Raw genomic sequence first — 13737 nt, 5'->3', positions numbered from 1 at the left:
AGCGTGTCATTTCAAAGTAGTTCCTTTTTCCGAACTGGTTGTAACCAATTTAATTATCAATTAGTATTAGTAATGCTTCTATATTGAATAAAGGAATTTGATTTGGAGTTTTAGTCTAGTCGAGGCTACTGTAGATAATAAAATAGAAAACACTGTGATGAAAGTTTCCGTGGTCTATGGCGCCTCGAAAATGTAAGAAACTGTTAATATTTCTTAGGAATTCCTGGACAGTGAAGATCAATTATCGTCAGTTAGCCTATTTACCAGTCCACCTTCCTATTTATAGAAATGGAAAACAAATGATAATCTTTAATCAACGTTTCACAAACTGAAGGATTACTCTTATAATCCTACTGTTACTGAATATAGCTAGGTACATATATTTGGGCTATAAATTACTCTAATCAAGATATCATAATAGATTCCAGTACCGTAGTCACATAAAAGTGGCTTGTTAGTTTTAGTTTTATTTTTATTATAAATTGTTAGTTTTATTGTCTTAGGTGGAATAAAGTTTGGAACACATGTGTCAATTTCCTGAAAAGTTCCTACAATTTTTACGGGCATAAAATAAATATTAACATAAATAAAGTCAGCCATATTGAATTTTTGCTGACGTCACTTAACCTATGACATTCGGAAAGCTTCTGGAAATCCGGCATCTTATTTGTAGAACGTTTTACGTTCAGTTATGTTGGTACATACGTAAGAATATGTTATATGAAATACTGAATTATATTGCACAAATTTTCTCAAAGTAACATAAGTTTATAGTGTTGGACTATTATTTGGTTTGACGATCTATACCAAATTAACCAGAGTCTACAAAGAGATATAACAAGGCTCACTGTAAATGCAGAACGTTGAAAAATGCTTGGTGGTAGGGCTCTGTGCAAGCCCGTCTGGGTAGGTACCACCCACTCATCAGTTATTCTACCGCCAAATAACAGTACTCAGTATTGTTGTGTTCCGGTTTGAAGGGTGAGTGAGCCAGTGTAACTACAGGCACAAGGGACGTAACATCTTAGTTCCCAACGTTGGTGGCACATTGACGATGTAAGGAATTATTTCGTACAGCGTCATTGTCTGTGGGTGATGGCGACCACTTACCTATAATAAATAAAATATATAAAATAAAAAAAAAGTTATAATTATGCCTATCTGGTGCTCGTTCGAACAGTCCACAGTACTGCATTTGGTAAAATTTGTTACAATCTTGAAACACAAGGAAGGATATATAGGCTTTCTGCTTCATATATATACTTGCTGCTTAAAACCTAGCAAGCGAGCTATGGGTATTTAATAGTTTAATTTAGGGCTGATTTTTCAATCCTCAGATAAACAGACAGATAGCGTTTATTCGACCGATAGCCAAAAAACCAGTTGTTCAATCGTCAGATAGACTTTATTCGACGAGTAATTCCATTATCGAAGGAATAAATCTATCTGACCCTTTAACGGCCCGGTAACCGCTATTCCATAGATAAACGTTGAAAAAGACGTTGATTTTTAATTGTTGAAAGTTTGACGTTAGGGTTTCATATTTTAGAAAAAAGTTACAAATGCAATAATTAAAAATGGATATTTTCGATAGCATGCATTAGAAGAAGAAGCCATAATAAATTTATATATTAACCGTAATTCAAATGAAAGAAAGGAAAGAATTATAAGATTTTTTTAATGTTTTTTTTTAAGCCCTCGTATTTGAGTTTTAAGGTTTTCCACGAGCGGAAACTTGTTGTAATTCCGCATGAGTTAAAACCATCCTCAATTTTCTTCCATGCGGCCTCTTTATCTTTATTAGAAACTGCATCGGTCTTTTTATTTTCAATTATCACTTTATATTTGTTGACTAAACTCATGAGTAGCTGAACTTCTGCCTCATTAAAGTTCACCGATCACTCTCTTTTTTTAGACTCCATTATATCTACACCAATTATACCTATTCCAAAAAAAATACTTTCAATTAAACACCACATCCAACCAAACGATAAAACTAAAAATAATAGACACGGCATGTGACATGACAGAGACGTTATTGACAGAAATTGTGAAAAACATCTGTCTTGCTCTAATGCTTGTCTAAACAATATATTTGTCTCGCTTCTTTGAAGTTGGAGTTGCCAGAGTTGAATTATTATGTCAGGTAGTTATCAATGGAATAAATAACAGTCGAAAAACCGGTGAGCATTTATTCATCTGATAAACAGCCAAATAATTTTATTCTTTAGATAGTTATTGCACCTATTAACTGAGGATTGAAAAATCGGCCCTTAGTTTATTATTTGCCCATAGCGATTAAAAATATTAACAGAATCATTTCATAATAACAGAATCAACCTCTTTATTAAAAGTTGTAAAAAAACTAACAACGGTGATGATTCTGGTCGTGATAAGCTTTAGAAATTGCTGAGGTGCTTTTATTGTTCCACTGGCAAACGTAGAAACTTTGTTCTTTGAGTGTGCCAGTATAATTACCTAGATTCTGTCCTTGGCGGCCCGTCGGTGTTAGAAATGGTTTATTTTTCTAAAGTGGACTTTCTATAGCGAACGAGGCCACATACCATTAGTATAATTAGAAAAAAAAACAGTCTAGCATAAGTCCAAGTAAATTTTTCGTTTACTCATTTACAACAGCTGACTCATTTAGATTGAAAATAGTATAAGAATTATCGTTTGAAAAATGAAAACAATTATTTCTTTCCTACTCTTTTGTAAAGCGTAAACTAGAGATAGATAGAACGAAGGCCAGCACTATTGGAAGTCAAGGAAATTTATCTGACACGTGTATATTCATCAAATCATAGAGTGAGGAAGTAAAATAAATTCCAAAGCCTCATATGAAGAGACCGTCATAGCCCAGAATTTGAACATTTACAGGCTATTATTTATAGACTATATACAGAAGTAGTCTATAGTCAGTAAATATAGAATGCTATGGTGATAGCGTAAGATTAATCTTTTGAGCAACTTTTGTATGAGAGTTATAAATTGTTTGGGGATAACATTCTAATATTGTTATTTTTTCAGGTCATTTCCTGTATCTTCCGGTGGATCCCACGATGGAGAACATGGTGATAAAGTCACCACCTTTTCGAGGTCTCTGGGAATTCTGTAAGGTAATATTAGTTGTACAAATATTGTCTGACATATGAGTGGATAAATTCGTAGACTAAGCAAAATATGCCTTATTTACATAGTTTCTTACAAGTCCTTTGAATCATTATTTTACAGGACCATATTCGATTTCTCATTAGGGTTAAAATTCAACCATAATTATTACAAAATTAATGGAGACACATTTTTTGAATTTCATTTGAATGATTCTAATTTTTATCATAGCACTTTTATTTTAATTTTTAAGCACTAAATCTTGTCAAAAGTAGATCCAAAAAAACAAATTGGTGGACAAAAGGTTGAACTGCTTTGTAAAGATGTTAAGCTACGCCGGTTCTGAAAATTCTTCTGAATTTAATATTATAAGTACATTCCCATTAAAAAAACAATACATTCTGAAATTAATATCACTTGTCTCTTGATTAGTTCGAAGCTCGTCTTCACCAAAATAAGATGCAAAATGCAAGTATAAGGCTGGTCTCCGAATCCACAATGTCCGAAGTCCAATGGATTCTTCAAGAAGTTGCAGGAAATAATTTCGATAGGTAAGCAAATTCATTAAAATTAATACTTTATTCCAATGGTATAAGGCTCAATCTTGGAAATTTTACTTCAGTATATAACCCAATTTGGGATCACCTTTTGTAAAGTGGGACCAATTATGTATACATTTTAAGCACTAAAAGACGAAAGATTATTATTAATATTATAATGTATTAAAGAAGTTATCATACATGTGTTATTGAAGTATTTTTATGTTCTATCCGAGTTGAGGTGTATAGATCTTACACATTTTGTCTGTAAATTGAAATTTTGCGTCAGAATAAAAAAATACCGACCCAGAAAGAAAGATAAACTTAAAAAAGTAAAAAAGTGATTGTATGATCTTGGGATCTGCTACCTTTTACGTATACAATACAATTGTTAGATGGTAAGATAATAAAATAATTGGATAATAAGATTAATAAATAGTGATCTGATCGTTTTGATTTTTGTCCACAGTTGGCAACCCTTACGGTTCATGATTGGTAAAGTCCAGCAGGAAGTACGTATAATAGTTGAGGTAACCCGACCGAGTTACGTGAGCCTTACGCAGACTCTACCCCACATAGCGCTCGACAACATCCGCATGGTGGAGTGTTTACCTGAACCACCCGTGTTCAATGGTGAATGCCAGAATGGGCAGCTGAAGTGTAAAATTATGAATGTAAGTGAGAACTTTATCATTACCAAAAATGTATATGTGATAATAATCTATATCAATATTATAAATGTGAAAGTCTGTCTGTCGCTCTTTCACGACCAAACCGCTGAAGCGAATTTGATGACGTTTCGTATGAAGCAAACTTTAACTCCGAGGAAGGAGATATGCTACTTTTTTACTTGACATAATTATGACAACCTACACTCTAAAACCCATCGAAGTCGTGGGCGACAACTAGTATATGATTAAAAGTAAAAAGGTCAAACCTACCTTCTATAATTATTGGCATATTTAATTGTCTCCCAATGTATTTTTAATTCACATTAATAAACAATTAAAGGTAAAGATTTAGTGGTTTCAGCGCGTATGTCTTAACCGATGATTGCGGGTTTAAACTCAGGCAAGCAACACTAAATTTTTATTTGCTTCATTTGTGTTTATAATCTATATCATAAACGGTGGAGGAAAAGTTCATGAAGAAACCTGAATGTGTCTAATTTTGAAGAAATTCTGCCGCACGTTAATTTATCAGCACTCATTGGAGGAGCGTGGTGGAATATGATCCTAACCTTCTCTTAAAGGGAGAGGAGGCCTTAGCCCAGCATTGGAAAATTTCCAGGACTGTTACTATTTTATTATATAAAGTAGTAGTTCTCCTCCATATTAAAGGATTTGTACCTCTCCAATCAAGTTAATGTTTAATACACTTTTTGCTTCAACAAACACAATACAAGATCCAAATCTAATAAAGACATAATATATGCACTGAGTCATCACGTATCTAATGTAAACAGAAAACAAAGAAACCCGAAAAATAGTAATAATAAAGATTTCTTTTATTATATTTTTTTTATTAGATTTAAAGGGCTTTTAAAATTTATTCATAAAATGTGATCTTTCCGTAGAAGGAGTCTTGCATCAAGCTGCAGCAAGTTTGTGATCTCGTGAAAGACTGCGATGATGGCAGCGACGAGAACCAGAATTGCGGTGAGTTTGTTGCATTCGCTGTTATCAAATAACAATGTCTCGTGAAAAACGTTTGAACGTATCAAAGGTATGGACAGGCCCGCCTTAACCTCACTTGCTGGTAGGACTTTATAAAAGTCCGCCTGATTCTACCGCCAAACAATAGTGCACAGTATTATGGCTTCGGTTTGAAGTCCAGTGGCGAATTTACAAATCTGCCGCTAGTAGGCTATTCAATTTTTGCCGCCCCTACTTTTTTTACAATATTTAGGATTTGTGTTCTGTCGTCCTCATTACATCGATTTTTTCCCGTTATTAGTATGATTATAAACTAGGTGATATTTCAGTCAGTTACTAGATTAGTTTTCCAACCCGCTATGTAGTGACGAGTATACGGATTAGGAACATATAATTATAAGTTTTTTTTTTAATTTTCTGTAAGATAATAACAAATTTGGGCTAAATTTGCCCCTCTAAATCTGCTGCCCTAGGCTTCAGCCTACTTAGCCTATTGGTAAATCCGCAACTGTTGAAGTCTAAGTGAGCCATTGTAAATACAAACACAAGGGACATAACATCTTAGTTCCCAGGGTGGGTTATCTGTTGTTCCTACACTAGATTGGAATCCCCAAAGTTGGTGCGCATTGACAATTTAAGGAATAGTTTACAATTTTTACAGTGTCATTGTTTTTAGGCGATGTTGACCACTTACCATCAGGTGGTCCATATGCTCGTTCGCCCACGTTTATCATGAAAAAAAAATTGAAAGTTATTAGGTATTTAGGCATCATAATTTTCATAAATAAAATTGTAATTATCAATTGCAGACAAAATGCCGTATGGCTCATATTGCAACTTCGAGCAAGATTCCTGTGGCTTCGAGAATGTTCCTCAGTAAGTGGAACATTATTATTCAAATATGTTTCATATAACGTCATTTTTATTCTTCGTTTTTGTAAAGTATTCTAATTCGTGACAGACATGGATTACATTCTTTTTTTAAATATTTTAGGCCGATCCTAAAATGGTCGCGACACAGCGGTCCCACGCCAACTGACAAAACAGGTCCCAACTACGACCACACGTGTGGCCCAACGTTGGTGTACACAACGGCCAACCCCATGGTGCCGCTCTCACCCGCGCACATGAACTATACCTTAACAACATGTGTCGGTTACTATTTCTTCGTGAACATGAATGTAACCGGACCGAATAAAGAGAGGGCTGACTTCGCATCGACTGCGGTTATGAAAACCGTCATCTTCAATCCGCCGCCTAAGCTTCACGGAGACATTAACTCTAGATATTATAACTGCTGCATGGTAAGATATCATTATGTATCTAGTAAGATTGTTAAAAATGGAACAAAAGTAATAATTTTCATATGGCCCTTTGTGTTCAGCTTCTTTAATAATGGCAAGCTCAGTAGTCCAATTACCCAATTAGGTAATAAATGAACCGACTTTTTTTAAATCGCTTGATACAACACAATCACTTACCTTAATCCCATTTATTTGGGGTTGCCAGTGTGTGTTTGTTATACATTAATTTCAAGACATATTTTCAGCTAACTTTCTTCTTGCAAATGTTCACCCTTAGACAGATTTCCTAACAATACTATCCACTTTCGCCAAACACTCTTACAATATTTTTTTCAGGCACTTTTTCGTTCCCCATGTCTTCAGCCATTCCCCTTATTACTCAGAGGTAATATGACGTGCAAAATATGTTTTCTTCAACAGATTCGATTTTACTACCAACAAAATGGTCGCAACTACGGCTCCTTGAGCGTTGACGTGGTCGAACTGACTCCGAGAGGGAACGTCACCACGTCGCTCTGGTTCTCCACTAAGGACAAGGGGGAGAACTGGTACAGAGCTGCCATTTTTCTGCCAAACATTACCCGAAGGTAAGCCATTGTAATAGTCTCAGATCAGAGTAATGTACAGTCAGAGTAAGAAAACCTTCGTCCAGTTTTCAAATTCATTCCTTTATCAAGTCTGAAACTCTTAGTACCTTTTGAGTCTAAACATCAAATCATTGCGACGCAATATGTCCTTCTCGATCGGTAAAGATTATCGCTCACACTGAGCACACGAAAATAGATCTTGAGGTGACGAAGCTTTTCTTACCCTGACTGAACATACGTATATGTTTACCAATATAATACTTGATTTATATAATATATCGTACAACTCAACCATATTGTGAGAATCAAAATCTCCTCGTCTTTTAAATAGTAAGAGTCTTTTCCACTACTTAAGTTGTTCCAAAATGGATTTGGTGGACAGATATCGTTATGGTGTTTTCCAGTACCGTCGAAAATGAGATTTATTAACAGGTGCTTGTTTGTTTCTGTAATCGCAACAATCAGAGCTTAACAACCAAGCTAACTTTCCAGCTAAGATTCTCTTATGAGGAGAAGAATTTCAAGCTTTATTACTGCAATATTATTTTGAAGTTAGTTTCCACGATTTGATCCAATCTATCGTAACTCGTGATGTCCACTTAGCAACAGTAACAATTTTTATCTCTAAATGAACTGTATTTTTGGCGGCTGTCATTTATTTAGGTCAGTATGTTGGTTTCTCTTGAGTTATTGGCAGTGCATCCAGAGCCAAGTTCTTAAATTTACACCCAAATATCCGAATATTTTTTTATTATTCCCTTATATGATTGATACTTCTTTATTTACTGGAGTGAGTATTTATTTTTCTTTTACTGCTACATTTTTTTAGTGATAATTAACCTTTAAACGGTCAAAGCGGAACGAGGTCTAAAACGCCTCGTACGTGTTTCCCTTGCGGTGCGGCTAAGAAATTTAATATATCGTAGGAAAGTGATAAATATATTTATATGATGAAGAAATATATTATTGATTCAATCATGAACAAAAGTTTTAGTTTCTTAAACGTTAAGGAATCTAACAAGCCTCGTACCGGTATTGTGATAGTTTTCATATGAGGTCTTAAAAACGCCGTAACGCAGCAATGAAAAACGCCGCTGTCAACGTACTAAGCAAATTTTAGTCTGTTCTAATAATTAACACAATTTCATGTAACTTTACTTAAGGTAGATTAGAAAACTTGAAAAACAGCTAAAAAGTACTGCTTTGATATATCTCTATTAATATTAAAACTAACGGAACCCTTCAATGTCGTCACCATCAACTTGGATCTCACAACAATTATTTTTTACAACACCTATTCCTGCCCGGAACTATACTTTAATTTATTTCGAAAATATTATCAGCAAATAGAATCACATTGCTCATTCATAATAAAAGTGTGCTTTCTGGCTAAGTCTTTAACTATAAAAAATAGAATTAAGAATGCACATAACAAAATAAAAATGACCTGGAAAGTTATAAATTGTGAAACTGGTAGAAGTGGTAATCGGAGCTCCGAATTAAACTTAAATTATAATAATAAAGTCATAAATAGTGAACGGGAAGTTGCTTCAGTTTTTGAACAATTTTTTGCTGACATACCAGTTTCTACAACTAGGTTACTTATTTCTTCTCCAGCTGTTGCCGAATCATTGATGAAAGAAAATGTACGAGAATGCAAATCAAAATTTAATTTTACCCCTGTAAACACCAATATCATAATTTGTGCATTTAAATCATTAGAAATTAAGAAAACTGCTGATCTATGGGGTATGTCTGTAAAGGTGATAAACTCAATTATTGATGTGATTGCACCTTATCTTGCAATAATATTCAATGATTGTGTTCAGCGTGGTATATTTCCTGACCTGATGAAACATAGTAAAGTCATTCCAATATTTAAATCTGGTAGCACTTCAGATCCTAATAACTATAGGCCTATCTCAATATTACCTACCCTCAGCAAAATATTTGAAAAAATTATTTTAAATCAATTATTAGCATATTTCAATAGACACAATCTGCTTCACAGAAAACAATTTGGATTCATGAGGGGTCGCTCGACTACCGACGCAGGTATCGAACTTATAAAAAATATCTATGAGGCCTGGGAGGGGTCGCAGGATGCCTTGGGTATTTTCTGCGACTTATCCAAAGCCTTTGATTGTGTTCAGCATGAAACTCTGGTCAGGAAACTATATCACTACGGAATTAGAGAATGTGCACTCGACCTTCTGACTTCCTATCTTAACAATAGAATTCAGAGGGTTGACGTTAAAGGGACAAGGTCTCCTGGGATCTCAGTTGGTATGGGGGTCCCACAAGGATCAATTCTTGGACCTTTTCTATTCCTCATATACATAAATGACTTGCCCTTTCTTGTTGGGAACAAACATGATATAGTATTGTTTGCTGATGATACCTCTTTGGTTTTTAAAATTAATAGGAAACAGGTTCAGTATGACGATGTAAACAATGCTATGTCCGATATAGTACATTGGTTTAGCGTAAATAATCTCAGACTGAATAATAAAAAAACTAAAATTGTAAAATTTAGCACACCAAATGTGCAAAATGTAAAACCCGATGTACTTATCAATGGGGAATCGATGGATCCAGTTGAAACAACTGAATTTCTTGGCCTTACTCTTGATGCCAAGTTACAGTGGCTCCCCCACATAAACGGATTGGCGGGTAGACTGAGTTCTGCGGCATTTGCGGTCAAAAAAATTAGATTACTTACTGATGTTGATACGGCTCGACTAGTATATTTTAGTTACTTTCATAGTATAATGTCCTACGGTATTATGCTTTGGGGTAACGCAGCCGCTATCCAAACTATATTTGTGCTGCAGAAGAGGGCTATTCGCGCAATCTATAACCTAGGAGCCAAGGAATCATTAAGGCATAGATTTGAAGAAATTAAGATATTGACTGTTGCTTCTCAATACATATTTTGTAATGTTTTGTATGTACGGAAAAATATTAATGTTTTTATGAGAAAATGTGATTCTCATAACATTGGTACAAGGAACAAACACAATCTTGTTACTCCTGTTACTCGACTGCATAGAGTCAGTAACTCTTTTGTGGGGCAATGTATACGCTTCTACAACAGGATCCCAGAAAGCGTTCAAAATGCTTCTGTTGCCAAATTTAAAAAAATTGTTAAGGAACGCTTGTGTGCAAAAGGTTACTATACAATTAGCGAGTTTATGTTTGATAGCACACCTTGGGAATGAAACGATCGCCTCCTGGCTATTTCTAATCATATACTACTATGTACCTTATAAATTTGACAAAAAAAAAATAACAGAAAAAAAAGACCCGCTGAGTTTCTTTCGCCGGTTCTTCTCAGGTCAGGGTGTTCCTTTTTCCGAACCGGTGGTAGTGTTTATTTGACAATCAATAAGTAAGTGTAATGCTTTTATATTGAATAAAGGAATTTGAGTTTGAGTTTGAGTATAAATCATTCAATATCCTATTTGTATATAAGATTTTAAATTAACATGGTTATTTTTATTATTAAAGTTATTAATTTCGGGATATTTACCATGTTTTTTATTTTTGTTCGGTGGAGCTCGATATTTCGACATTGTCTACGAATGTCTTGTTCACGAGACTGAAGTTTGCGGGTAGATGCTGATAATGTTAGAGGTGTCCGTATCGAACTACCTCCTTTCTTGTACGTTTGCTACGTAAACACCGGTCACCACTACTATTGTCACTTTCACCCCTACCATTGTCACTAGTTGAATTTATTTTATGTACACTCGACACTCGATCTCGTGTTTTATATCGAGCTCCACCGAACAAAAATAAAAAACATGGTAAATATCCCGAAATTAATAAATTTAATAATCCTATTTGTATTTCATTTGCAGGTACTATTTCATCTTCAAAACTCGCATGGGCATGAGAATCTACTCTGACTCCGCGATAGATGACTTTTCCATGGCACCCGAATGCTTCGGCCTAAACATAAACTCCACAGCGTTGGGGGATTACAATTACTACGATCCCATATTCGAGGAAAAGACTACGCCTCATCCAGACTTCGTTGATGCTACGTGTAAGTATACTTCATCTTTTAGCTAACTGCTTTGAGTTGCTTTTTAGGCCAACAGTAACTTGATTGTATGGAGGTGGTTTCTTGACCAATAGCCTTACTTGTTGAATTTATAATTCATCACGAGCTTAGTGATGGAAAACATCGTGAGGAAACCTGCATGTGTTTAATTTCAATAAAAAAAAATCAAAATCAAAATAAACTTTATTCAAGTAGGCTTTTAGGAGCACTTTTGAATCGTCATTTAATAATTAAGTGAAGCTACCACCAGTTCGGAAAGTAGATTCTACCGAGAAAAACCGGCAAGAAACTCAGTAGTTACTCTTTTTCAACATTTTCAAAATACAGTCATATTAGTTAAATACAATTAATATATGTATGTATGTAATGTATCCTGGCAGTCAACAGGTATTATGTAACTATGTCTCCCATAGTGGCATTAACAGCGTAGAATAAACCCAAATCTCCTCAATAAGGGATAAGGCTTTGCCCAGTGAGTCTTCAACGGATTTTTACTGCTACTTAGGGCTTTGACCAAGCTTATCTAGAAAGGTATCGCCCACTCATATATACCGCCATATAGCAATACTTTGAATGATTGTAATGCAGTTTGAATTTAGACAATGTAAGTTAATGTAAGATGTCAATACTAATATTATAAATAGGAAAGTGTGTTAGGATGGATGTATGTACGTACATATGTTTGTTAAAACAAGCGCGCACTGGTGTCTTTTGTCACGGTAACTGTTTCGTCACTCTTGTCGAGTCCATGAATATGTATGGAGGTGCGCACAGAGAGTGACGAAACTGTCACCGTGACAAAAGTTACCAGTGCGCGCTAGTTCTTACTCTCACGAAAAAACTATTGAACGGATTTGGATGAAATTTTACAGTAATATAGGTTATACATCAGAATATCACATAGGCTACAATTTATAATGATTTTATGTAATTTGGTAATAATATAACGTTACATATCAAGTAACTGTGCGGAGCCAGGGTGAGTCGCCAGTTGCGTAACAATAACATAACTTAGGTCTCCAAAATTCACCAAATCTTCCACATTATTAAGTACTTCATTAATACATTTTAGATTACCGTTTCTCCACCTGTGGTACCACTGGCCGTTACGGTCCAAACCAGACCATGTGTGACATCGCTTACAACAACACGCCCGTAGCGGTAACGGTGCTACAAGGCAAACCCTACCAGGGGATACAAGTGTGGGAGGTGCCTAACGAAGGGCTATATACGTAAGTAAACTGATTTTATATTGTTATTGATATATAAATATAAATTATTTATTATTAAAACATTAACAATTTAATCGTGTGTAATTATTATGTAAGTCTCACATGATTAATAAAATATTAGAGATAATAAACACAGGGAAAGCTAGTTTGGAATTTAGGACTGACATTAAATAATGTAAACTACAGAATCAAGTTAATATAGTAGATTTTCATTTAATTTGCGTTATAAATATAATATATACAAAATAATAGTGTTTCGCGATTGTTGTACATCTTTGACTTATGTATGTTATACTAAATCATTTCTAAACAGTTTACAAAACAAAAAAAAATTGTATAGACGCTGTTTTTGGTTGTCTGTAAGCGTATTGATTAAAGAACTGGCTTACTTGTATTTTGTCTAAAAAGGTTACGTTTATTTATTTATTCTTCATTGCACCCAATCTTACAACTAAAAAATAACATTTTAGTTACATAAAAGTTGGATGAGGTGCAACAGGCGCCCTTATCGATAAGCAGCGATCTCTTCCAGGCAACCTTTGGGTAAAGGATCTTGATATTGATCCTTTACACAGATATACGTTACACAGTTTTACAATTTACTTCCGTTAAAATGGCGGTCATCGAGGACAATGCCGTGCGTTCCAATGGGTCCGTGTTGTGCGCAGCATCCTGGCGACGGGCGCGTCGGGCGGGCTGGGCTCCATGTGGGCGGGCGTGTCGCACGCGGCGCAGGCGCGCGGCCTTTTCGAGCTTCATCGCGGCGAGCGCCTCTACATGCTGCTGGGCCAACAGGGCATGAACGCCTGCAAGAAGGCAAGTGTTAATAATAATAAATATGAGACAATATCACATACATTACTCTGATCCCAATGTAAGTAGCTGAAGCACTTGTGTTATGGACAATCAGAAGTAACGATACCACAAACACCCAGACCCAAGACAACATAGAAAACTAATGGTAATCTACATCGACTCGGCCGGGAATCGAACCCGGGACCTCAGAGTGGCGTACCCATGAAAACCGGTGTACACACCACTCGACCATGGAGGTATATATATATATATATATATATATATATATATATATATTGTCTCATATATACAATGATGCTTCAATGTCTCTATCTTTTGCTAGAATGCCCCACGCTATCGTCCAATTGTTTCATAATGACAGCTCATTAATATTTACTTGATTAATATTTACATGATAGTATTAAATGCTATGCCATAAAAAATA

At 35.2% G+C, this 13737-nt stretch overlaps 1 protein-coding gene across 1 annotated transcript in view; it reads left to right on the top strand.

Moving 5' to 3' along the window:
• LOC124540825 (ALK tyrosine kinase receptor) overlaps positions 1-13737 on the top strand; it is a 49286-nt gene that overhangs the window by 16771 nt on the left and 18778 nt on the right. The window contains exons 2-11 of the mRNA XM_047118548.1: positions 3031-3119; positions 3544-3662; positions 4120-4324; positions 5227-5308; positions 6115-6181; positions 6300-6609; positions 7030-7196; positions 11060-11247; positions 12338-12497; positions 13166-13313. Of these exons, the coding sequence (XP_046974504.1) occupies positions 3031-3119; positions 3544-3662; positions 4120-4324; positions 5227-5308; positions 6115-6181; positions 6300-6609; positions 7030-7196; positions 11060-11247; positions 12338-12497; positions 13166-13313 (1535 nt within the window). The remainder of the gene's footprint in view (positions 1-3030; positions 3120-3543; positions 3663-4119; positions 4325-5226; positions 5309-6114; positions 6182-6299; positions 6610-7029; positions 7197-11059; positions 11248-12337; positions 12498-13165; positions 13314-13737) is intronic.

Source organism: Vanessa cardui, chromosome 26 (assembly GCF_905220365.1).
Source record: "Vanessa cardui chromosome 26, ilVanCard2.1, whole genome shotgun sequence".
Classification (NCBI taxonomy): domain Eukaryota; kingdom Metazoa; phylum Arthropoda; class Insecta; order Lepidoptera; family Nymphalidae; genus Vanessa; species Vanessa cardui.
The sequence above is the reverse complement of the archived record's forward strand: the minus strand, read 5'-3'. Positions and strand labels throughout refer to the sequence as shown.